Source organism: Cuculus canorus, chromosome 4 (genome assembly GCF_017976375.1).
Source record: "Cuculus canorus isolate bCucCan1 chromosome 4, bCucCan1.pri, whole genome shotgun sequence".
Classification (NCBI taxonomy): domain Eukaryota; kingdom Metazoa; phylum Chordata; class Aves; order Cuculiformes; family Cuculidae; genus Cuculus; species Cuculus canorus.
In genome coordinates this window covers 78,342,895-78,369,438 of record NC_071404.1, presented here as the reverse complement: position 1 = coordinate 78,369,438, position 26,544 = coordinate 78,342,895, and the positions used below count along the sequence as shown (strand labels likewise).

Here is a 26,544-nt window from a genome sequence, read left to right as displayed (position 1 = left end):
GATCCGAGAAAGACTCTTGAAACCTTTGCTTTGTAGATCCTTTGAGAGTCAGGACAAAGCACTCGCTACCAGAGCCGGTCCCTTCTCCTGGCCACACGGTCAGAATTCCCAACAGCCGGCCTGTCAGACTGGAAACCACGCATCCTCTTCCCCACCGTGAAGTCCGGGCGGCAGCAGGCCCGGGGGGAAGTCACGCTTAAGGAGCCAAGAATCCCTTATCTCAACGGATAAGGTGGAGCTTTGCTTTTCCCCTCTTGCCAAAGTGGTTATGAAGTAATCTGTTTATGTCACCCACCCCGGCCCTCCAACGGTGGCACCGCTGCAACTTGTCATTACCTTCAAGGAAAGGAACGCGCAGTGCTCTAAGGGAACGGCCTTCCCGCACAGGAGGTCCGGCTTAGGGCAGTGCCTCTTCCTGATTTCCCCCAAGCAAGGCTGCTTTTTCACACTGGCTTTCCTTCCCCGCTCTGAACCGGACCCAGGATCCCCGGTCTTGCCAAGCTGCATTGCTGGGCGCTGATGTGCACGATCAGGGCTGGCCAGGAAAGCAGCTCTCTGGAGTGAATCCGTACGGATCGAATCCACGGAGCCCCTTCACTGACCCCACAAACATGGAAATCATCCTTGGAATCATTCCATGGCATCACTATTGAATGCCAAGAGCTGATATTGCTGATAAACCACCAGCCCATTCCGGCCCAGGAGCATCTTGGAGAAGCACCAACCGCCTCTGGAAGGGGCCAGAGGGACATTCTTTTGTCAGGTACGCACAGTTTCTGTGAACATGACATTCACTCAGCAAGGGCGCAACTGACACTTGCCCCAAGCTGAACATGTCCCAGCATCCTACTGACCAAAAATGCCCGTTTTCACTCCTCCTTAACAAGCAAAGCCCTTCCCTCTCCCCCACGCCACTCCACAACCTAATTAACGAGTGCCGTGGTGATTCCGGGTTGTTCTCTCCATCTCACGGACACAGCACCGGGCCATCAGCCATGAATAAACGACACCGCACTGTTGTTCTCTTCTTGCAAAGAACATGCCAGAGGGATGTTTAAAGTGACGACTCCAAAATCCTGTCTTCACCTGTTTGAACCTAAACCGATTCCCACGCGACCTGCTTTCCAAGCAGGTTATGATGCTCCACAGGAGGGTTTTCCCATTCTTCTCTGCAAATCCCTTCAGCCGGGGAATCCCCAGGTCCCGCTGCCCTAACACTGCACTGTCAGCTCTCTTCTCATAGAGGTTACAATCCCCTTTTCCCTAACAGAGGGAAAAGCATACGGTCTCCCCTCTCTGCTCAGTTGGTTGTGTCCTAAAAATGTGGTGAAATTCAGAGGAGCTTTAAGGAGCCTTCCCAAGAAATATGATGGAAATTGACTGCTAGGTGGAAAAAGTTATTGGGAGAGGAACAGAGAGAAGTGGCAAGAAAGGCAAACAATTTTGTATGTGTGTTATTTCCTGTTATGAAAGCAGGCTAAAAATACAAACTACCAGAAAAGTAAATTGCATCTGGAGGTAACAACTCCACTTGCTGTTGCCTTCTCCTACCAAGGATGCAAATATTCCAAGCCTTTTAGAAAAATACATTAAAACTCTACCATGAAAGTTGTTGGAGGAACAGAGAGCGCGTCAGAGGTGACGCCTTCAGCTCTCTGGACAAATGCTCTCCTCCTTGAAACCATCTCACCTGCAGGGCACAAATCCAGCAGAAACTTGAAAGCATCTGCACCAAGCGTCAGCCGAGGGCCTTCAACCTGACGTTTTAGCCTTTCTACTGGATATTAAACTGAGAACAGGGGGATATAGATTGGATATAAGGAAGAAATTCTTCACCGTGAGGGTGGGGAGGCCCTGGCCCAGGCTCCCCAGAGCAGCCGTGGCTGCCCCATCCCTGGAGGGGTTCCAGGCCAGGTTGGATGGGGCTTGGAGCCCCTGAGCCAGTGGGAGGCGTCCCTGCCCATGGCAGAGGGTGGGACTGGGTGGGCTTTGAGGTTCTTCCCACCCAACCATTCTGCAAGCCTACAGCTCGTTCTATGCACGCAGACAATAAGCACGGGGTGGACACACATTACACACACACGTACATTACACGTGTGTACACACAAGACACATCTGCACAGAGTTCGCACGAGCTGAGGACACCCACCTGCCCCTCCGAGGCATTTTCCAAAACGCCAAAGCCTTTAACGATTACTTGCACCGTGGCAATCCCCCAAATCCACCGGATACGCTACGAATTCAAGGCTGTGCCACTCCAGCAGAGTGAGGTGGCTGAGCAGCCGAACACCAGCCCCACCACGCACTGGCGTGGTGACCCCAACAGCTGCTGCAGCCGCGGCAGTGGCCCCACCGGGGACGGCAGCACCACGGCTGATTTACGGGGTCAGCTGCAGAAGCCTGGCGACAAGCAGGGCACTGCCTTTCGCACGCAGAAGGGAATTAGCCGGCTACACAGCTCCGGGTCTCTCCGGAGGCTCAGACAAGCAGCTACAGCTCTGCGAGGCCTGTCGTGTGCAATTAGAAATACTTGCTTCACCTCCTCCTCTTCCCTCAGCGAGATGAACTGTAACCGGTCCATTAGCCCAACTAAATCCAATGCAGTTATCTACATGCAAATACGGTGATAAACCCACCACCTCCACAGCTATTCCCTACAGCACCAACCCCAGCCTTCTTCGCAGCACCTGTATGACAACCTGTACTATAATACATTTCTGGAGCATCGCATGTGGGCGATACGCACCACAACAGCACAGGGCAACGCTTCAGACAGTAAGAAATGTTCTCCTTCTCTCCCCTCTCAAATGTTTCTGCTGTGCCCAAGTCCCAAGCGTTCCACAGGCACCAGGCTAACACAGCCCCCCGCCACGCCGATCCTGCCGACAGCAAACGGCCTCGTTACACCCAACGCAATGATTTACAGCTACCGAGCACAGATTACTGCACACGGGAGAAAAAAAAACACAGCTTTTTCAGGGAAAGGGCTGGCTTGCTTTGCTGGAAAGGTTGTAATCCATCTTTTTGGAGGTTATTTTCTCTCAGATGCTCAATCCTTTCCCGTCCATTCCCAGTGACAAACCTACTCCTTTCAAAACACTTGAAACCCCAAAGCCACCGGCATTTGTTTGCAGCAATTAGAATTGGAAATCAGAATAACATTAGATACCTAAGCCAAGAGGGGAGGGACAGCACTGGGAGGTGAAATGCTGGCCTGCTTTCCCTTCCAGGCAGCGTACGTACCCTATCGGCCTCTCCTCCCTCTCCCCCGCTCATTTATCAAGCACGCTGTCAGCCGATCCTCATAACACAAGTAAACGAGAACCTGCTGCAAAGAATTCATTCCTATCAGCTTCATAATTTTCCAAAACAACCTGAAACTGAACTGCTTTAAATTCCTTTTAAATTCCTTTTACTTCTGGTATTTAACAACTCTTTTAGTCAGAAAGAGAACAAAAACACTCCCAAAGGACTCTACTCTGTTCCTAAAAAAGTGAAGAAACTGTTTGCTCTGTTAAAAAGTTCCTCCGCAAAGGAAAAACCCTCTCCTAAGCTCAATGGAAAACCCAGGCAGACATGCTCTTGCTGCCTCACGACCAGCCCCAACAGCCAGCCCAAACCCTGCTAGATTTTCCAGCTCCTGCTCCACCTGCAGCACCTGCCCCGTATCCCAGTGCTTCCAGGCGCAGCGGTGACACACGAGCGCTGCCAAAATTGTAACGGGGGAAATAAAAACAAAGAGCCCCAATATTTTAGAGCCACTCTGCCAGAACCAATTTTGTGGGAAGGGGCGATGTGTGCTGGCAGCACAAACCAGCGTTCCCCCCTCAACTGCAGAAGTGGATTTCTTCAAAAAGTTAGTTTCACCCCATCAAGATTACCAGCGTTTCAGTCAATTTTAGGATTAATTACTCGGCCAAACAAAGGCGCCCTTTTCCCCCTCTGTCCGACTGTGCTGATCTCACGCACAAACACACCCTTCCTCCCCAGCGGTGCCCAGTCTCTTACCTTCCACTTCTTCTTCGTCACACACATGTTTAAGGAAGGAAGCCCCTCTATCCAGTACCGCCTCGTCCTCCATCCTATAGTAATAGAAAAGAAAAAAGGAATGCTCAGACTTCTCCTGGAGCGAGGTGTTGGAACCGGCCCAGGTCCTGGGCAGGTTAACTTGCAAGCTGTTGGTCATGTTCCTGCGGGCACTCCTGCTCTCCGTCCAGCGCCTGCTGTTCCTTCATAGAGCTCCTTGCGAGCGGCGTTTGGGTTAAGCTGGCCTGGCAGAGCTCGAGTCCTGACCTTGAGAGGACATCGGTGGTGGCAGGTGTGGGAAAGGTAATCCTGGCCAGCCAGCTGACAGCTTTTCCTGTTTCTTGTGCCTTTTTCTCCCCCCCTTTTCTCTAAAAAGAAGGCAAGTTTGGGACTGTCTATGCAACAGCCGGGAGTTTGCGGAATTCCAGTTTTAGAGTGCTCCCGGCATCCCCGGGCAGCAGAGCCAGGCAGACACACAAGCACGCACACCGGACGCAGACAGAGGCGCACGGCCGAATGCCCAGTGGGAGCGCAGCCTTTCGCCAGCCTCTTAATACCAGCGAAGCACGCGTGTCTCCGAGAGGCCAGCTTTGTGTCACATGTTGGCCTGACAGAAATCTGCCATCCGAGGATTAGCCAGAGACCCAGCTACAGCGAGTCAGCCCATCGCAGCAGTCATTATGTGTGTCACCCATTCATTCATTCCTTCGGGGACTGGGGTTAGGAGTTGCTTTCTCTTCCCTCCCTTTTTCTCTCCCTCCTCTTATCCGCTTCCCTGTACAGAAGAGATTCCCAATTCCGTGGCTCTGCCATACATGCTCTGCCCTGACGCTACCCAGAACTCATGCTAATGCGTTTCACCTACAAGCTGAGACCCCGCACGCTTCCCAAGGGTTCCGCTTTCAACAAGCAAAGACAAAAATGGTAAATAACAAAGAAAAAAGCTTGCTGTGTTAACCAACGCCCTTTCCTAGCGCTTAGGGGTTAAGCAGACATTCGCTGCTCGCTGCCGGCAGTCACTAGGGAAGCTTTCTCCCTGAATACAACCAGAGACCAAGCTGGCAGCCTGGTTTGGCAAGAAACGGGCATATGTGGGCAACGATCAAAAAGCAGCACCTTTTTCTTTCGTTTCTGAGGGGACAGAAAGACAGAGCTGTCAAAACTTCCTCACGTTCCACTTGTGATCCCACAGGATCCTCCACGTGCAGTGGGAGCAATAGCGTTTTTTAAGGACACATTCCAATCTAGGAGGATAAAATCCGAATAGATGAATTCCAAGAAATCCAAACGTCTTGGGATGCCTACCCCGCACGCCAATGCCTACCTGAACCGAACCAAACCACCAGCTAAAAGAGAACATAGCAGAGCCCTCATTTTCCGACAGCAGCAGCCCAGCAGCCGTTCTCCGACAGCAGCAGCCCAGCAGCCGTTCTCCCGTCTTTCCTACTTTCCTCTGCCCCAAGCACCTTCGCTAACACCCTTGGCCTTATCCTTTGCTCTTCATCTGCAGCTCAGCTCCTGTAAAGGACTCGCAAATGTTACAGATAAAAAAGACGGCCACAAAGCAGGCCCAATTCAAACCCTAGGCACACAGAAATATGCATTTTTCATACGGATTATAGGTGGTGGCAAATAATACAGCCCCGTGCTCAGCAACAAGCACCAGCTCCAAAGGCTTGGTTCCCTTCATCCCGGCCGTTTCACCCCACGCTGCCTGACAGAGGGGAGGCCCCAACACTGGCGGATTTGTGGACCAAGCTGCTCTGGCTCAGGAAAGGTTCTGTTCCACAGCAGTCGCCCCGCGCCAAGGAGTCGGATGTGCTTCTTGCCAATAAAGACAGCGCTCAGGCACACACACAGGAGCCTTCCCCGACAACTCCAGCTCTTCATTAAATTATTCAAGATTATCTACGCATCTTTTCTGAGGCAACAAGAGGGAACATTTGTCATGGATGCTCTTGCCTGTTTGTGAAGGCACAGTCCGTATTGGTTTCTTCTTAATTCCCCCGCCCCCCGGCAAAGCAGCACAGTAGCTCCTTGCTATAAACACAGCTGAAAACATCTGGAACAGATGGGACTGGATTTCCAGACCAAACACAGACCGCACGCGCTTTATTACTCGGTAAAGTCTGTTCTTACAGTTTCACACACCACGTGCCCCGGCATCTGCCTCCATTCCCCACGCACCAACACGTTCCGGCCCCTCAGCACGGCAGCATCAGTCCAGGAGCGCAGCAGCAGCCGAGAAGCAGCAGTCTCGTGGCACGGGGGAGAGGGAGAAAAGAACAGAAAGGAAGGAAGGGAGCAATTTCTACTGCCGGCAAGGAATACAGTGCTGAGACTTCCCGGGGTGGAACGTCTGCTCAAATGACCCAGCGGAGCAGCGCGTGCTCCCAGCATCACCCTGCCCACCCTCGGCGCTGCTGAGCATCCAGGGCAGCACCGGCTGCAGGCAGCAGTGCCGGACCCCACGCTCCTACCCACCTCCCAGGAATGGCCCCTCTCCTCCCTCGGATCACTTTATCTCATTTAGCAGCCGCGCTCGCCGGCTGCAGAGGGTTGGCAAACTGCTTACGACACATCGCAAGCCTGATGCTTTCCCCGAACCGCACGCAGAGCGGATCTGAAGGAGCTGGGGGGTTTAAAGGGCCAGGAATAGAGCTCGGTCGCCTTGGCACGACGCCCTGGCTCTAATCCGCAGGAGTCCAGCGATTAGACTCCCGAGAGCCACCTCTCCTGACTTGGTCTTTTCTGCCCTTCTCAGATTACTGCCAGCTTTCTTCAGGCCAAAACCTAGCAAGAAAACATCCTTTATGAATTTGCACACGGGAACTATTTCAGACTGGAAATTTTCAAATAATGTAAAATGAGACCTACAAAAATTAAACATAATATATATATATACACATATATATTTATATAGCATGAAACAATAGGAATATCTTCACTTGGAAAACTGGTGGAGTCCTATCAGTGAAGCAGTGCAGCAAGCAGAGATATTTTCACTGTCTCAGGGAGGAGACGCAAACAAGGATCTGGTTTAGCAGTGGACAGGTATGGCTGGACTCCATGACCTCAAAGTCTATTCCAACAAAGCGATTCTATGACATGGGATAGAAATAAGAAAGGGTGGAAATTTTGTAGAGTCTCTGCCAGAAATGAGCTGTGGTTTAAGAGTGGTTTACCTTGTAAGAAGGTAAAAAGCACAGGATGTTCAGGTAAGTTTTTATCCAGGCCTACATCCCCTCTACTCCTGCTGCAGGATTTTGGAAAGAAACCTAAAAAAGAATGAAGTAAAAAATAGTGGTTTTCTATTTTCAGGGTCTGGATCTGAGCAAGTCAGGACAGAAAACACTTAAGTGAGAAACTACAAGCTGCTTGAGTCCTTGATCTCTCTCAGACATGTTCTCCACCACCAAAACTACTTTGTGACAAGCAACACCCATCATCCAGGTGCCCAGAGGTGGAAGAAGGCAACCATCAGCTAGTTTATGTAGTGCAGGGAAGAGCCAACAAGGGCTTCCCCGGTGGGGAGAACCAGTGCCTTCACCAAGCCACCCATGTTAGATGCCAAGCGTGTGTCCGTCTGCACATCCTCCCAAAGATAACGAGCCAATACGCTGATGGGGCTGCTTCTGCCAACCAGCTGCGGAGAGACAGAAATAATATTGCTTCTCTTCTCTGCAACCTGTGAAGCATTTGGATACTGCAATGACAACGGCCAAATAAACAGGAAATCAGGAAGGAGACTTGGTCCCAGATGATGGTCTCACAGCCCAGGCGCAAACGCTTGAATAAACAGCCCTAATACATCCGATTCCTATTTAGGGGCTAGATGTGTTTTGTTTTTCTCACGTACTTGCATATGGGCTCTATCACACGGAAAAATGAGTTTCTGGCTCTACTCAGCACACTCTGGTTGATGCACTTTTAGAACGCGTTGCCAAATTTATCTTGGATGTGTTTTCCCCGTCAGCTCTGAAACAGCCTTTATTTACATGCTTTCTCAGCAAAAGGTTGTCCTCCTCTCAGAGGCAGAGGAGGACAGAAGCCTCTGCTTCCTGCAGAAAGAACTTGCACTAAGGTATTTTTAAATCCCGAACCCTGAGATAACTCGAAACGCTATAGGACTACGAGGTGTAAATGCACGCACCGTGCTCAAGCCCCCTTTCTTCTGACGACGCAGGGTGGATAGGGAAAGGCTGCATCACTCACAGCCTCAAAGGAGCCTCCACTGCTCATCTCTTTCGGGCTGTGCTCTGCCTTTTGCAGTACCAACTCCTATTTTCCAGTTCCACTGGACTGCCAGCACGTGCTGGACCACGATGCGTGCAGCACGGCTGCTGACGAACCGTGCGCGTACTATGAGGAAACAAGGGGGAAGCAAAAAGTAAGAACGCTTTGCAGGTTCCTCATACCAACCACACATTCTGGATCACACACCTTTTCAAAGGGCATATGAAAACACAGAGGTTTGCTGTCGCTCGCTGGTCTCTCTCAGGCTGACAGTGACACAAGCCTTTTGTTACCCGACACCGAAGCACGCCTGTGAGAGGGGCTGGGGAGAAAGGATGAAGGGATGTTTGGAGAAAAGACAGGTCCACCCCTCAGTATCAGTCATGGAGGTTTCGCTTCCTCTCCCAGCCGACCCGGCGCTCTCGGCAGCCGGCTACAAAGAGCTGAAGGACACCACAATCCCAGGCTGCTGGGTGCCTTCAATCCACCAGGCAGCACCAAGGAGAACACAAACCTCAACTTCAAGCCTTTTATTGGCTTGAAATGCCTCAGTTACATGGATTTCACCCCAGAAATGCAGCCCATTACATTCAGTAACACTGTGCCACGCTACTCAGACTGCAAAAAGCGAGTTTAGTCCTAATGAGACATTATATAATTTGGATTTCAACTTATAGCTATGACAACCTCAGGACAACTCTTCATCTTCGATACATTCCAACAATGAAAGAACTACTGGGCAAAATACTTGCGACTGAATGAAGCCAAGATTCCTTCTGCACGAGCAAGAAAGGAACATGACTGAAACCAAGGAACTACCAGGGAGGATGCTGGCACTGGACCCCAGGGCAGGTGTAGCAGTTTAAGCCATTGTTTTATTATGTTTGGATTGCTTACCATAAAGTGACACAACTCTATAAAAACTGATTAAGTCAGCTGCTTCTTTGCCTTCCTCCTCTTCTCTTAAAGGAAACCGTGGAGCTGGAACTGGAGACGCACCAGCAGGGAGGAGGCCACCTTTCACTCACTCAGAATCTGCAATTTGCAGCGTCTTGGTTAAAGCCCCTCTCCAGCAGGAGGCGTGAACCTGCCCAGCCGAGCATCCTTCCGTACATCTGCTGTATTTACCGTAGCCAGAGCCAGCACAGGGTAGAGACACTCCAAAAGGAATTCCAGATCACACTTACGCAGGAGCTCCGCGAGATGAGCCAATCCACGGGGGAGAAGTTATTTCAGACTGCAAATATTATGAATATCGCTGTTTGGGGCTAACATAAACCAGGCAGTTTTGTAGCTTTTCTGCAGAGCATGAAATACAAATCACACACAAAGGTCTCCTCTGGAGGCAGAACAGTGTCAGGTTTTTAAACCACAAGCAGGAGTGAATTTTTCCTAAAAATCACTATTTCAGAACAGCCTGCAGGATATTTTTTTTTATTTTTTGTCATTTATTATCATGACAATGTCGTGTCCTGCAGTATTTTTGTTACAGTTTTATGCCTTATGGGCAACCTCCTCCTTGACCGTGGTTACACATCCAGTTGCCTGTCCCTACATTTTTTTTCAGTTCTGTGTACTAATGAAAAAAAAGAACAGAGTTCAGTTTTGGCAGGAAAAAGCTCCTAAAATCCCCTGCCTGCTTCAAAACATTTTTCTTGGGAGAAAAAGGGTTGGCAAGTTCTTAGGAGTGGTTTGAAACCGGGGAAGTGACAGTAGGAGAGTGGAGTTCAGGCGCGGGCTAAAATGAAAAGACAACAGCGTGTGTTGGCCCCACTTCATCAGGCAGCGTATGGCACATTGACCATTTAGCACTCAATAAACCTGCGATCAAACCGCTCCAGAGGGCTGATTGATGACAGCATTTTCACATGCTCTTCAACTAAACCCGTGCCAATCGAAAAACAATCTTGTTTCATAAAGTAGCTGCTCTTGGAGTCTTGCATAAGAGCTCTTCCCGAGGACTCGGTGCCCGAGTGTGCTGTGTCATAGGACCACGGGCTAAGAGCTGCCTGCAATGTCACGAGCTTTTTACACCAGCTCAGCACACAACTTTAACAGAGGCTCAAGAACATTGCCCACACGGAGCCTCGAGGATCCAGGTGTGGGTGCCTGAGCCCTGACACAGCTCTTCCCAACCACAGACACGAGTGTGAAAGCGGCCTCTCAGCCTTGCCAGACTGCCTTTCCAAGGGAAAAAGCTCCCTGAAGTGCGAGATCATCAGCTGGACTCTGTTTCCCACTCGGCAGTGGAGGAGGCAGTGTGTACAGTGCGAGGTGGGGCAGCGCCCAGCGCCACACTCACCCAGACCTGGTTTGCTCCAGGGAAACAATCCCGCGCTCTCAATCCCAGCCACAGCTGCTGCACGCGTCCTCCCATGGGACTGCTCCGGGGGAGAGTCTTTTCTCCAGAGCGATAACCCCCAGCACACAAAATACCCCCACTAACACAAAACGGGTGAGACCGGATCACGGCTGAATTTTACCGCTGTAATTACAGTTTGGAGCTTCGCCCTCTCCTCCAGGCTTCACGCTTTCCGACACACAACCCCTAGAGCTGCACATTTTCCTCCCAATCGCCTTCCCAAGCATCTTGGAGATGCTGCAGTCATTCTAAAGCATCACAACACTCCGGACCACCCGCCTGAGCAAGCAGTATGGAATGTATGCTGCCCCGATGCTTCCTTCTGGGAGAGGGAAGGCCTGGCCCAGCACAAAGCCCTGCCGGCACGGGCAGAAAGCCCGGCTACATCAAACAGTTTGGGCGCATCGGAAGCGGCCAAGGGAGCTAATGCACTTTCAGCACTTCACAGAGTGCAGTCACAGCGCTTCTGATCCAGATCTTGGCATTCTGAAGTGATAAGCGGTTTCGCGACACGCTGGTTTCAAAACTATAATCCAGCATAAAGGATATTTTTAACATGGATGATTTCAGTAATCTGCTTCAATACGCAGCCTTAGACACCGTCCATGTGGCACAAGGGAGCAGCACAGAGCGGCGTTACACGAGCAGGAGCTTCTGGAAGGGTGCTTATCACCCAGATCCTCAGGCAGCCACAGCGCGGGCTGCCCAGCCACAGAGTGAGACCTGCAGAAAGCGCAGGACCGCGAACCATGAGAACATCATGCAGCTGATTTCATTTCTAAACAGCAGAGGCCTTGAGGGGGAGGGAAAAAAGGCAAATAAAATCGGGCTCAGCAAATTTACCCGCTGAGAGTCACCATAAGATGATGGAATTCCTACCAGTGAGATGCTACTCAAAAGTAAGAAGGGACGCGATGACATCTGAGAGCACATCAAAGTGGGGGTGATCAGAGCATGTCACTGTGAAACAAAGGCAGAAGAGGCAAAGGCCCCCAACCCAGACCTCTGCACATGCATATAATCCAGACCGAGGGAAGAAAACTTCTCCAACAGGGTCAGACAAGAAAAGAACCAGTGGGCTCTCAGACACTCAAGTGCCCCAAGCTCACCTCATCCTCACTCAAGTGACAACTGCTCGTCTGGAAGGCTTCACGGTGACTGTTCCTTGCGGGACATGAGACACATCTCCTCTCAAGGAGGTCACTGGCATCGGCCCGTGCAGGCATAAAGCGCTAATTTAATAACAGTCAATCCCAACTAACGCAGACCCTACAGCTAGAAATGCAAACAGACCATTTCCTAACTAAACGCCCTTTGGCCTTCACCAGCGGCACTGGGTAGGGGGAGAAACAAACCAAACCAAACACTCAACAACCAAAAAACCCAAAACACAAACCCACAAACAGGCCCAACTTCAGTGAAGCTGAACAAACATTTCCAGACAGAAGAGAAATGAAAAACCAAGTTAAAGTCAGCTGAGAATAAACTCAAATAAAGAATTTCAGCACTTCCACCAATTTAAGTCTCAGTCAGAAGGACAGAAAATCAGTCCCAGCGCAGAGCACCGTGAGCCCGGGGAGCGGTCCTGCCCCTGCAGAGCACCACGTGCTCAGCAAAACACCGCTCACGCCAGCACAAGCCCCAGAACCCAAAGCACACAGAACCCTTAGGAAGGACATCATGAGGATCAGTCAGAAACGTGGCTGCAGGTGACAACTCGTCTCTGCAGAGCCATGGCACGCTCGCAACTCTGTGCATGGAGAGCAGTCTCTGGGGCTTCTGGGAGTGGGGATCACGGCTCAAAGACGCGCCGGGGAGGTTCAGCCTGGAGACGAGGAGGCTGACGGGAGAACTCATGGCTCTCTGCAGCTCCGGGAAAGGAGGTTGTGGTGAGGTGGGTGCTGGAATCGTCTCCCAAGTAACAAGATGAGAGGAAACGTCCTCAAGTTGCACCAGGGGAGGGTTAGACTGGATATTAGGAAAGTTTTCTTTACCAAAAGAGTGGTGAAGCCCTGGCAGAGGCTGCCCAGGGCAGTGATGGAACCTCCATCCTTGGAGGGGTTCAAACAGTGTTTAGATGTGGCACTTGGGGACGTGGTTTAGCAGGCGCGGGCTGACAGATGGACTGGATGAGCTGAGAAGGCTTTTCCAGCCTTAATGATTCCATGGTTTTATGGATGGCCATCAGGCAGTATTTCTTTACAGAGAGGGTGGACAAACACTGGGACAGGCTTCCAGATGTGGTCAATGCCCCAGGCCTGGCAGTGTTTCAGAGGCCTCTGGACAGTGCCCTTAGTAACAGGCTGTGACCGTCAGCCAGCCCCGCAGTGGCCAGGCAGCTGGACGAGGTGATCGCTGTACGTCCCTTCCAACTGAAGTAGTTTAGTCTATCCTACCCTACCAGGCTGTTGGGACAGAACCGCGTGTGTCTGATCTCCGGCTATCCCTAACCAGGCCTGTGCCCACAAGCAGGGAAACTTTTCTACTACTAAAGATTTCACATCTTGAGATGAGAGGAGCAGGTCTGTACGTGGTTTTGCCAATATTATCAAAGAAAATAGCTATCACGAAGCCCACGCCAGCTGGGTGAACTCCCTACCACGTCCACTAACCTTATGGAAGAGCTCATCCACACGTGCACTCCCCGACAGCACGTGCACAGAAAGCAAATGAAGATTGTGTACCCTTCCTGATAAAACTCCCTGTGGTGGGCAAGAGGGAGCAGGTCACCGGTGCATGGAGCAAAGCACCACCTTTGGGCACTCCTTGCCCTTCCACGTGCTCTGGTGATCCAGTGACGAAAGCAACGCCTACGTCCCACTTTGACTTGGAAATGTGGTGCCAGGGGAGAGCAGACCAAGCCCGTGACCTTTAAACTGGGACCTGCAGACTATCAATCAGCTATTAATGAGAGCCTGGCCCAGACCAGGCAGGGGCACATGATTGCGGTTTTGCTGCGTTAGTCAGCAAACAAAGCGATACGGGCTTCTCACCACCCAGACACCAACTTAAACCAGAGGAACATGACGCAGCATAAAAGCAGAGTGGTGCAGGCAGACAACGCATGATCCTGCATAAAACCAATCCGTTTAGAAATGTTAAACTGGCTTTACCAGCAGAATGAGTGTGCTACTGGACTGGCTTTTTGCTTCATGGGACTGTCACGTTCTTCGCTTGGTTCCGAGTGCCCTGAAGCAGGATTTACTGCATCCTCCAGCCGCAGCCAAGGGAGCGTAACTGAACTGCCGAGCAGGCAGCTCCCAGGTTTTAACAAGACTGTCCTCTAGATGACATCCACTTATGGGCAGCCCAAAACAGATTTACTCCTACCAGCCTAAACCGAGCCTGAGAGCAAAACAATTACCCTCGAGCTGAAAAGGAGTTTCTTGCCACAAAGCACCCACAGCGACCTTCTGCTGAACTCCTTTCTAGTGACCCATTGCCATGGAAGAGCAACTTGCGGGGAAAAGCTGGTAGGAGCCCAGTGATGCTGGGCTGCAGCCCGGCTGCAGGAGGCCCAGGGTCCTCCAAGAAAACCTGAAAACCAGCGTAATGACTAACAAGCTCATCCGGAAGACCAACCAGATTTCTGGAAGAGAAAACAGGGCTTTAAGCATAGGTATTTCTTACAGGCAACACCTGAAAAACCTCATCCATTCCAGCAATGGACTTCGAAAGCAATCATTCTTCTGGATAGAGACTGCCTAGGAAACGCAGAGCACTGCATCTCCCTTACCAAAGGAAGGCTCCTCGTGTTACCCAGGCTCCTGTAGCACTTTCCTCTCCCCGTATCACCAGCTGGCCCCTCCTGACTCCAGTAACACAAGAGCACTAGTCTAGAAACATGAACTTCCCAGACTACCCTAAAATGTTCTTGTCACAAAGGAAACTTCCAGGTTCCTGCGCGGCTCAGCCTTTTATCAATGAGGGTTTCAAGCCACAGCGCTTTAACATGCGCAAGACTTATAAAAAGTATTTTAGAGCTTCCCCATTCTCTTTCCTCTTCTCCCTTCACTCTGTAAAGAGTTCCTCCTCCTGCTTTATGAACAACAAACTCAAGCGCCATTTCATGAGCCTCAATCAACACAAACACACTCTGTGTGAAGTACAGCCCACAACAAAACAGCACGAAGGGTGATTAAGTAAAGCATGAGAATTAGTGCCCACGAGAGCCAAGTTACAATGGTAGTGGGCCAGGAGCTGCGCACTAAGATACGACACACAAGCGTATTGGACCAGGCTTATTTGCTCACGCTGATCTCTCGCTGTGGGCTTCCATCCTCTTTTTCACACCAATCTGCTTAAAAAAAACTGAGGCAGACATTCTTTGTGAAGAAACGGCCGAAACCCATCCTTCTATAACAGGCTCACAACAGCACGTTTGCTTTGGTTATATATGTTCATAAAAATACACCTGAATAAAGCAACTTTTACACTGCCTTTTAGGCTGGCAGAGCCAAGGAAGCGTTTTACTGAACTACTGATTATAGAAAACAATAACAACACCTAAAAGATGAAATGAAGAGATGATGCAGTTGGGTGTATCAGGTGCGGCCATGAAGCACCTAGGGATGGAGAGGGCCACGTAAGGCAACATGCGTGGTCAGCACCCATTGAGCACGCCCTGCCTGGCCTCTCCGGAGCTGCTCCGATTCATGCCCAACTCAACAGGAATCCTTCCCACCGGGATTCCTGGGTGCTGTACTCACACAAGATAGTGCCAGCAAATTTCACCTACCACCTCTAACTAGACACCTCCATTCCAGGAGAGGGTACGACGGTAGCCAACTCCAGCTAATTTTCCACAGGGTTTGGATACGAAGGCGCCTTTTGTCCCTTTGGCGATAAGGGTGTCAGTGAGCACGAGATAACAGGGATCCCTCGGTGACTCTGGCTGAACCATCAGCTGCCGGCACTTTCTCAAATACCGGATACAACCACCTAGCGCTGAACCCAGCTCATAAACCTTGTAATCACAACTTTCCTGGAGATACCTGTTAACAAAGAGCAGCTTTATGCCCGGCATCTAATTGCAACATGGCTGTTTAAAGGTAAATGGAAAACAGTGTACAGTAATTTTCAATCCCGGTTATCTGCGCCCATTATCTTGCTTTGTTTTATTGCTAAGTGGAATGACTGATCCCGGAACAGAGCCAGAAAAGCTGGGCTGATGCCACAGTTCAGGACTTCACAGACGTTATTGAAAATTTCAAATTAAGGGTCACATCTAGAAGCGTGCTGACCTTCTCGTGAAAACCACCTGGAGCTCTGAGCTGCGCCTCCCCAGGAGTGCACCAAGCTGTCTGTAACCCTAGGCATTATTGTACCAGCAACGCTTAGTGCAACGCTGTCCTAGTAATCATTTAGAGTGAAGGAGGCAAAAACAGGTTCAAGAAAGAGAGCTTCATTTGTAGGAGAGCAATTAGAGAACTTGGAGAGTTCACAGAGACCTCCATGCCCTCCCACACTGCTCCTGAGCTGAGAGCTCAGAGGACGTTCAGGTTACTTGCCAGGAGATATATTTTGAGCATGATGAGCTTAAGTTGGTTTTGCAATGCTTTTTAATAAATTAAGTTGTAGATCTAATGTTCAGTGAACTGCATTGGCTCCGGGCTCTTCCAGCTTGATCTTTAATTCGAGTAATTATTTTAAAAGCAGGAGACACGATCTCTCTTTATTCAGCGTCTGGAGAAGACTGTGACACTAAGATACAGCCGAGGTTTCCGCAGAGTTGTTTTGCACTGCATTTCCTTTCAACAAAAATTATACATTGCATTTTTGGCAAAGGGAAGAGATGGGCGATCCAAACAAAACTTACGAAACCGGGAAGTTTTTCTTTGCAGCAATTCCTGCTGTTTCACTGCTTTATTCACAGGCTTGGAGCGTCCAGCTCAGGGTGATCCCAGTTAGGTGCCCACTCCTTTAGCTTACACCGCAAACTGGAATAGGCCACGCTAGTGAATAGTCGGAGCATCACGGTTGCAGTTTGGTGCCCGCAGCAGTCAAGGAAGGGGGCCTGGGCTCGCCTACACTGTCAGCGGAGCACGGGCCTGAGCCTACGCTCAAGCCCAGACTTGCTCACATTCTTTCCATGCTAGCAGGCTCGCGGGCTGAGCTTCAGAGTGCCGCTAAGGTGGAAAATTCAAGCCCAGCAGACCTAACTTTTCCCTCTTGCCACCGGACGCCAGTAAGGCTCCTCGCACAAGCTGGTGCTCTGCAGGAACCGCAAGCCAGTCTCACAGGTGCGGATGCTCCCTGCACAAACTGCAAGGCTTTGAGCCAGGGAAGCTCCGAGCTGTTAGGCTTTACACACCAAAGCCTACTCACAGACCCGCGCTTCAAGCGAAATAGCGACATTGCATGGGACAAAGTTAGCTTGGCGCAGTACCGACCCCTCCTCTCCCCCAAAGCCCACGCAGACCGTCACTTCCACGTGTTCTCAGTTGCGCGTTTGAGTGACGCAAGCCACCTACTGAACTTCACTGTGTCCTAAGCCTTTGTTGAGCGCCCAAAGCTCAGCTCAGTTTTATTCAGATGTATTTCTTCTGTTCTGCCCTGCTTTTACACAGTTAGGGGAATCTCTGCCTGTGTCACACTCCTGCAGAAGTACTTCTAGCTCTTAAGCAAGAAGAACCTTCTCTTTCCAAGCGCACTCTGTGATGTACGTGTCAGTAGCACACCGCAGACAGACCCACTCTGAAATGGAAAGCATTTAAAGTCAATGCTCTGCTAACAACATCCGTCTGTTCAAGATGTTTTCTCAACAAAACCAGTGATGCCATCTGAGCAGTCTACAGGTGAACCGTGACAGAACACAATCCAGACAGCTGAACAACCAATATAGAATCACAGATTCATAGAATCACCAGGTTGGAAAGGACCCGCTGGATTATCGAGTCCAACCATTCCTAACGCTCCCTAAACCATACCCCTCAGCACCTCCAGGGAAGGGGTCTCGACCACCTCCCAGGGCAGCCTGTTAGTATATATTCCTTCCAACTGAGATATTCTACTCTGTCCTAACTAGCTGTGCTATTCTACCACCCCTCTCTGACTCCATTCCTCAAGTCCCTATCAAAGCCACGTTCAAGACTTTGCACTGGTCTTCCATCGATTTTCAACCCCACCCATGAGCAGCTCAGGGCTGCAACCTAGACTTTGTTCCTACCCCACTCCGGCCCCATTCGATCAGTTCTCTCCACTCACAGTGCTATCTCAGTACGCTTTTCTCCTGTTGATACCACGAGTTACTCACACAGGACTCGGTCCAGCCCAGCACTTCAGCCTCGCCTTAAAGGTCAATCAAACGGATTGCCTCAGGGCCAGAAGTCTCAAGTGCTTGGTGGGATCTAAGCACGCAGCCCTGCAGAAATGAAGACCTCACAAACTGGTTTCAGAACTGGAGACCACCACACCATCACCAACGACACAAACCACACTGTCGCACTGCGACGGCACAGCTTTGGATTTCCCAGTTTTCTCTAGGCATCAGTACACGCACACTGCACTGAAACTCCATCCACATCACTGCCTTTTTTGAGCTCACCTATCGGCAAGGCATCTGGCACCGCTTCTGTTGGGCACCACATTCAAGCTTCGCCAGGGACAATGCTCCTCAAGTTTGTTTATTGCTCACAAACCCCAGCCTAACAGATCACGAGATGCTAAACAATTAATGTGGAACTACTCCCAGGGCACTACAGGCTGTATTGTTGTGCCGTTAAGGCTTTGGAATGGAGCTTCGGTGGGGACAGCAGAGAACAAAGTACCCATCTATTTTTTCATTGCCATTATTGTTTCTGCCTAGAAAGACACAGGCCGGGCTGTTGAAGAGCGCTACTGTTAGTCAGCTGTGCTGAATGCAGGGACTGTCAAACCTGGAAGTGATAGACTGTTCAAATTTAACAACAATCTGGGCAAAACCCACTTCCCCATCACCAAATTTGCCAACCGGGAGACCTACGCAAAACTTGCATGTATGGTTCCTGTCTGAGAAGTATGCTTTCATCCCATTCCTGTGCAAACAAAACAGGTTTAATATCTTCAAGCGCTGCTTTTCCTTGAGCTCTGAGCAGCCGTTTGCCAATGCAGTCTTCTCGTATTGAGCAACCTTGATGAAAGATCTCTACGCTTATGGATTGAGGCTGGCAATGTCTGAAGGGTTATACAGTCACAGAGACAATAAAAGCCGTTAATTTTGCAACCTTCTGTTCAAGGTTAAAAGTTGAAATTAGAGACTCAGATCAGCAAAGAGATGATAAAAATTAAGTTCAGATAAAACTGAAGGTGAAAATTCTTTTATCTCTGAGTCGCACTGAAAACCACCGGCAAGCTCTGTCCCTGCACCTACTGCACAAACCAGACATAACATGAGCATTTTAATCCAGACTATTACTCGACCCACAAGACTCCAGTCATCATCTTTGACCTGAGGATACACACCCGCACAGTCATGGAAATCAATAAGTTTGCCTGTTTTGCTCAGAAAACAGAAGTAGAAGAAGACAGACTATGCCACGGGAGTCATTTTTAAGAGAAAAAAGCCAAAACCTGTCGCACCTGCAAACCCCTGGGTTTCTGGCCTAACTCCAGCTCATTGTGACAGCTTGTAAAAGAAAGTCAAACTCAATCTCCGCTGGGGAACAATAAAACGTCAGCCTGTTTCATTAATTCCACAGATGAGAACAGTCCTTTTCCCCAGGTTAAAAAAAGAGGGGCTACTCCCACTATGGCCCCCAGAGCACACTTTTCCACCCATGATTATTTGTGTCCATAGCCAGGCCGATTGTGGAAATAGCCAAGTCGCACATTTAGCGATAGGAATGCTCAAACAGCTCAAAAAAAACCCCAAAAATTCAAAACCACGCTCAAAAAAAAAAACGTAGCAAAGAAATCCATAGCTCATAGGAAGGAAAATAATAACTGAGTACGCTGGAAAAGCAGTCCTCAAGTACGTCTACAAAGGAGCAACACAGACAAACCTGCTCCATGTTACAAAGCAATGCACTTTGTTTCATAGTCTCTGGCTGGATCCAAGCTTTTCTTCCCTGAAAGCCAGACAAAACATTCACTAGGACAGTACCTTGCAAGAAGAAAAGGCAAGGAAAGTTATATAATTCATCCAGCCAACATTTTACATTTCGGAGTATTTCAGAATATTTTCCTTTATTATGGTAACATTAGAATCCAATGAAGCTATTTCTATAATTATCATTAATAAGAGAATAAAGTGATTGTAGCAGTCCTCGGTGTCAGGAGAAGGCATGTGAGCAATTCCCACCCCCACTAAGTTCAGTTTTTCAAGACTCGCTAGTGATGCAAACTGTATGGATCTGTACTTACAGAAAGACATGTAAAGCTTTTTTCAAGTCAGATTTAATACTGAGAATTTATATTATATGGCAGCAAAATAGACGTATGTCCCGATCCCCCATAAACGTAGCTCTAAAATAAAGCTAGGATTTGAAATGCTGCAAGTCAGAAGATTCCCCTTTAAGGAACTTCCTTAGGAGTAGTGAACACATGGATTAGCCACAGCCTCCCTCTCTTTGCACGCATTTATACATGTAAATAATAGACACGCATTAAGAAAACCCTACCCTTCAGTCTGTCCTTTACTTTTGCAGCAGAATCAGCTCTGCGAGCAGCACACGTGCTGGGAACTGAGGGGCTGAAAGTTCAGTCGAGCAACAGATTATTACAGACTCTAATTTTGGTCATGTCAGATAATCTTTCCTGACTTTTCTGGTGAGAAAATCTATTGGCAATAGGGCTAATTCCCACCTTCTCAGGTGTGCTCCGAGAGGTTGGCCACACTCAAAGAGCACAGCTCACAGCTGACCACTGTACAATCCGAGTCCTGCTCTCCTGTTATTTATGCAGCCCGAAATTTGGACAGAAACCCCCAGTTCCAAACCAAACAGAACCATGTACCAAGAACCGAGATGTTGGCTTCCCTGATTTCCTGCTGTTTCTCCCACAAAACTCACACAAACTCTCCCCTCTGAAAATCCTGTGGACTAAAGAGTTCCTTCTGGGAAAAACTAGTGATCACAGGAGAGGAATTCAAAGGCATCTCCCTCCCTCCAGAGATGTAACTGGGCCACTGAAAACAAGAAGAGAAACGACACCACAGGGCTGCCCGGCTCAGCCAGTCACCACGTAGCCACTTGGTTCAGAAACGCCGGACGTGACGGACAGTGCGCACCCTCCAGGACCCCAAAAGCCATCCTGTACCAACGGCTTCTATCATGAGAGATAGTTTCATAATAATGAAGATCAAGCACTGATTTTCAAGGTCATATCTTTGACCTCAACCTCCACGCAAGCTTTGATCTGAAAGACTACAGCTGCTCCTTGAGGCCACCACTAAGCAGTCAGTCTTCGGGGTCTGGAGAGACCACGGTAGAGACCTACCCGAGGGCAAGCACCTGGCAGGCTCCAGTATGGTTTTAACAACGTCTTCTTCAAATTCCGTAGCTTTTCACTTATGCCACGCACTGGTTTATCACCCACTTACGGGTGCCATAATTGTCTCTGACACTGTCCAAGAGTAATAAAAGTATTCCTGCCACCGACTGCACACAACCCTGAGCAAACTCAGTAGAAATGAGATGCTACGGCAACTCAAAGTTCAAGGGCAAGGGGGCAGAAGCTTTTCTTTGAGCGGCTCTAGGACTTCACCACAACCTTGGAATTTTATTTTCGTTTCAAGCCACAGAGTGAACTACAGTTAAGAGAGAGAGAGCTCTGCCTCCTCATTCGAGTTCTGCTATTTAGAAGGAGCACAAAAGAGAAGCTTTCCTTCCACCAGAAGCAGCACAATGCCAGAGCAGCGCTCCTTTATCAATACCAACCGTAACTGCTATTACTGGATTTTCAGAGAGCACTCCCTTTTGAGCCTTCTAAATGGGTTTGGAGCCGGAAGCAGCTAATTGACTTTGGCCGAGAGAACCTGATAGTAGTTATCAGAACCCTTTATAATTCGCTCAAAGCAAGAGTTCAAATTCTGAACCTAATGCGCAAAGAAAACATGTGAAAGGCAGGGCGCTGGAGCGTGACGAGGATGCTATCTCGCTAAGGCAATGAAGTCATTTTCTACCAACGCCACAGCCCGATGCCACAGCACCAGAGTTAGAACACTGCGAGTGCCCCTTCAACAAGACATCTTCAAAGCCAGCCTTAACTCCTCCAGTGTTCCCAGCCCCTAAGGAGGGATTCCAGCACACACGCTGTGCTATGCTGTGTTTGATGGGGGCATGAACAATGCAAGAATGTAAAACTTAACACATTAGATTAGACAAAGAAGATTGGAAGACTACCAAATCCACACCAGGAGCAAAACCATCACTTTCCGTACCCACAGGAATATCCACCTTCCTGAAGCAGTTATTCCATCTTGGCCCACCAAGGCAGCACCTCACCCTCGCAACTGCTTCCGTCTGGCAGGCCGGCACCTCCAGCTCTGGCTCAGAACTGCTAAGAGAAGAGCTGTTTGCAGAGATATCAGGAGAAAAATAAACACAGGTTCCCTTTCCTCTCTCCCACAGCACTCCTCATTCACAACTTTGCCCCAAACGCCTCTCAGCTTGGCATTTGTTATGGGCCTTCAGGGTGGCAGAGCAGTTACACATCCAGTAGCCAGACACACAACCAGCTCGAAGACCAGCGCGTGAGCAAGGCGCCCTCTCTGATAAGTCGTGAGATCAGGAAACAAAAGGAGCGGCAGCTTCTCCCTTCTCACAGGGATGTTTGTCTCTGAGCTGCACTTTGTGCAGAAATTCAACCCTTCCCTATCGCCATAAGACATCTGTGACCGAAGCGTTTACCTTGCACCCACAGCAGGGCTGGGAAAGTGCATTCTGAAAGCTCCTCTACAGAGCTAAAGACCCACTGTGAGGATATCGCTACACAACACCAGTGTATGAGAGTTTCAGAGTCTGACTGCTGAGGACTTTCAGGATTTAAGGTCATAACATGAAAGTTTAAAGGAAAAATCTGCAGAGTTATGAGCTGCAGAACAACCTGCCGGGAGCTCAAGGGACGTGCACCAGGCGGGGAGCTGCCAGGAGTGCACAGAAGTGAGAACTTCATCCCTCCTGCCTCCAGCAGAAAGCCAATCCATAATTCCTTCCATGCCCACTCTTAACCCCAGCAGCAGCAACACCCCTCGCTGCTGGCTCGTCCTCAACTACTGGTCATTCCTCCACAGTAGCCAGCTCCTTGCAGTCTGGGAAACGTAGCTTAGAGGAGCCTCTTCCTGCAAGCCCAGGCACTGCTGTTCCAAACATGACATTCCCACTCTGCAGGAGCGGTGGATCAGTTGCAAGCAAATCCTTCCCAAGGTATTTTTTAGGAAATTTGGAAGTCAGGATTTACTCCGCATCTATGTCTGATGGAGCGAGAGCCCCGCTGCAGGCAATACCAGCATCAGCCCTTCGGGTCCCTCTGACACCCACAGGCACTGGAGCTACTGAGCACTAAACTCACCAGCTGAAAGAAAAACCTTGCAAACCAAACTCTACCATCTTCTGGCGTGACAGCATTCCCTAGGGAAGCCCTTCAGCACTTGCTCCAGCGCCGACTGGCAGCAGAAGGGAGGGCAGACTGGAACAGATCTGCTCACAGACACACAGATGAAAGCAATCCCATTCAATCATCCCGCAGGTGACTGGACGCTGTCAGGACACCACCAAGTCTCCCACTCAGCAGTTGCCGGGGCTCGGGATGGGGGGGACGGGGGTCGGAGGTGCCGCTGTACCTCGTCCTTAACGCACAAACAATTCCCTTCTGATTATCCACCTCAATAAGAACCCAGCACATCCCCGCAGAGCATCACCCCCGCACCCACCAAGCAGCAAACTCCGTTCAGGCTCACGCTGTGCAACTCTGCACATTTTGCTAAATCCAGCCAAGTTCCTTCTTTTTGTTTTCCGAACAGAAAACACGCGTGTTAAAGCCGCGCAGCAGCGAGCAGCCTCTACGCAGCAGCCACGATCAGACGCCGAGGGGAACGTGCGGGGCCAACTCGGCCGGGAGGGAGGCTGCGGGGAGCCGCTCCCGGAGGGCGCCGGAGCGGCGAGGGCAGCGCTGGGGTCCCGCCCGTGGGGTCCCGCCCGGTGCTCCCCCGCACGCGGCTCTGCGGGACGGTCCGAGGCCGCCGCGGAGCGCAGCGCCGCTCCCGCCCCGCAGCAGCCTCGGCGCATCCCGAGCGCTAAAGGGATGCGCTCCTACCGAGGGGGAAAGCCGCTCCCCACTAACGCTGTCGGAGAACAGACCACCAAACCCAACGGCATGCGGACAGCGGGGTGATTACATTCCCGTTCCCGCGTTCGCGCCGGGCCGAGCGGGAGCCGAGGAGGCGGCGGCGCGGGCACCGGGGCGGAGAGCGGGTCGCTGCGGGCACGGCTCCCTGCAGCGCGGGCCGAAGCCGCCCGGGGCGCTCACCTGCGGGACTGGGACCTGCGGCGCTCCTCCAGCTCGGCGGTGGCGCGGGGCGAGCGGCGAGACGAGAGACGGGCGGCGGGAGCGGCGGGAGCGGCTGCGAGCCCTGCCCCGCCGCCTTTATAGCCGCCCGCGGGCTCGGCCGGCCCCTCGCCCCGCTGCCAGCCCGGCCCAGCCCCCCCTCTGCGGCCGCCGGGGCGGGGAGAGGCGGCGGGGCTGCCCCGGCCCGGGAGCCCCGGCCGGAGCGGGCGGGAGCCAGCCTGGGGCCGGGGGCGCTCCGCCTTCGCCCCCCGCACCGACACGCCCTGGCCCGGCCCCCGCCCTCCGCACGGCGCGGACTGCCCCTCAAAGAGTCCTTCCCGGAGCTGCGCGGGAAGAGAGCACCCGTGCAGGCATCCCAGGGGGGTCAGGATACCGACTAACCATCCCTGGGGGTGTCCCAGGCCAGCCTGGACGGGGCTTGGAGCCCCCGGTCCGGCGGGAGGGGTCCCTGCCCGTGGCACCGGGTGGCACTGCGTGGGTTTCGAGATTCCTTCTAACCTAAAGCGTTCCATTATTCTATACAATCTTTGAGGTCCCTTCCAACCCAAACTATTCCATGATTCTATATAATCTCTGAGGTCCCTTCCGACCCAAACCATTCCAGGATCCCAACTCTCGTTGGGTGAGCTACAGCTCTTGTGCCTTAGCTTGACCGTCCTGGCCCAAGGTACAAGATCCATACAGGAGTTTTAAGCATCAGGGTTCTGCAAAGAGCCAACCAGTACGGCAGAACGGGAATCCACCAGCAGGAAAGGACATGGATGCTCGGGGGAACAAGGAAGGCTGATGTTCTCTGCAGAGGAAAACCTCTACTTCAGCAAGGTTTATGATTACCACGTGGCAACAGTCTCTTCAGCTCATCTTCAGCTACCAGGCAAGCTCCGCTGCTGTCACCCATCCAAATTCTGTATTAGGGAATAACACGCAATCTGTTGGACAGGCAAAAAGCAGCAGCAAACAGAAACCACAGCACTTGCAGCCCAGAGCGAGCACACTGCAGGAGAGATCTCCCTGCTGAATTCCTTGCCCCCTCCCTGCTGCCCCCACGCTTTCCCCAGCCCCTGAAAACAGGGAATCGTCTTTAAGCCTCTGTCCCTTCACCTCTTCCCTAATGTCTTGCTAAAGATCTCAGGCGTATGGTCTGCACAAGACCTGGTCAAGACTGGGGCTCCTCTGCCCCCTTTAATAAATCAAATTCCCTAAGTGCCTCTTCTGAAACAACCAGGGGTTTCCCGATGGCACAGCGATGACCTCCATCACCTGGAGCTACGCTTCATTTGGACTCTGACAGCCCCTGTATTCACACAAAAGCCAAGCACTGACTTGAGCAGCTTTGTATACTCGAGTCCACACCCAAATAGCTACACATCTTCCCCCCTTGCAAAGGCGCAGGCAGCGGCTCGGAACGAAGAACTGCTCTCTTCATGCTTTAACTCCCTAATGATATTCCAAGTCAGTTGGTACCTTCAGCTTCACTTCTCTTTACAAACGGACTGGGAAGCTCCTAAAGAAAAGATGCACTAGCTATTACAGAAGATGGCTGTTGCTTCCTGCCACTCAGACAACTGATGGGGCTTTAGGATCCCCTTGTGTTCAGACCCCTCACTGAAAGACCCTCTTGGGTGGTCCTCAGCAGCTGGCTCCTCCCTCGCTATGTTAGTGACAAATCTAAATAGCTCTCATACCGATTCCACTTCCTCACAATTCACTGTCGCCTCTAACACTGCCATCTCAAACCTAAGCATTCAATATCCTGCCTGAAAAATGCTTTGGCCTTAGGATGCTTGATTTTAAGTCATCTTCTAATACACCATCACTACATTCAATGACCTAAAACCCTACCAAAACCATTTCCAGGAGTCCTTAAGTCCAGAGGCCAAGCAGTTCTCTGAAGGTAACAGTTTGGGAAGCCTTTGCCGGGCTGTTTAAACCCGTCTTTAAGTCAGTTGGCTTCAGCCCTGTGCACAACGACTTTGTGACGGAAAGGTGTGCCCACGGCCTTAGCTAAAGCCAACCGCCCTCGCCAACAAGGCAAGGCAAGGCTGCCCCAACCACGGCAGCGGACACGACGCCACCATCAACTAAATGTCTGCTCGTACGCTGAAATTATTGTTCTGCCTTCTCATCCAGCACACAATTTTCCTGTGAGGTCAAATAAAGTGTCGCTGTCAATGACAGCGTTTGCGTGCACACGGATAACGGGAACAGCCCAAGTTATGATGGTGAAGATCAGAGAACACAAACGCACATGCTCAGTGGAACTGGGAGGGTAAAACTTTCCCTGTGGGCAGGTTATTCCATAAATATATCTCGCAGCCGTTCTGGTTCTGCTCAGAGACGCTCATGCTGACCACAGCATTGTCAGTCAGGGACGATGCTGAACTAGATGGAAGCTGGCAGCTCCTGCCTTTCCCGGGTTTTGTGCAGGGTACCCA

At 50.8% G+C, this 26,544-nt stretch overlaps 1 protein-coding gene across 10 annotated transcripts in view; it reads right to left on the bottom strand.

The window, feature by feature from the left end:
• The window catches only part of SLC4A4 (solute carrier family 4 member 4), a 199,524-nt gene that overhangs the window by 131,105 nt on the left and 41,875 nt on the right, over positions 1-26,544 (bottom strand). For 9 of the 10 annotated variants that reach the window (XM_054065581.1, XM_054065583.1, XM_054065584.1 and 6 more), the window contains one exon: positions 4,009-4,082. In XM_054065581.1, the coding sequence (XP_053921556.1) occupies positions 4,009-4,081 (73 nt within the window). In that variant the 5' untranslated portion in view covers position 4,082. Of the gene's footprint in view, positions 1-4,008; positions 4,083-24,070; positions 24,271-26,544 lie in introns of those variants that run through there. The other variant, XM_054065582.1, reaches the window with a different exon arrangement.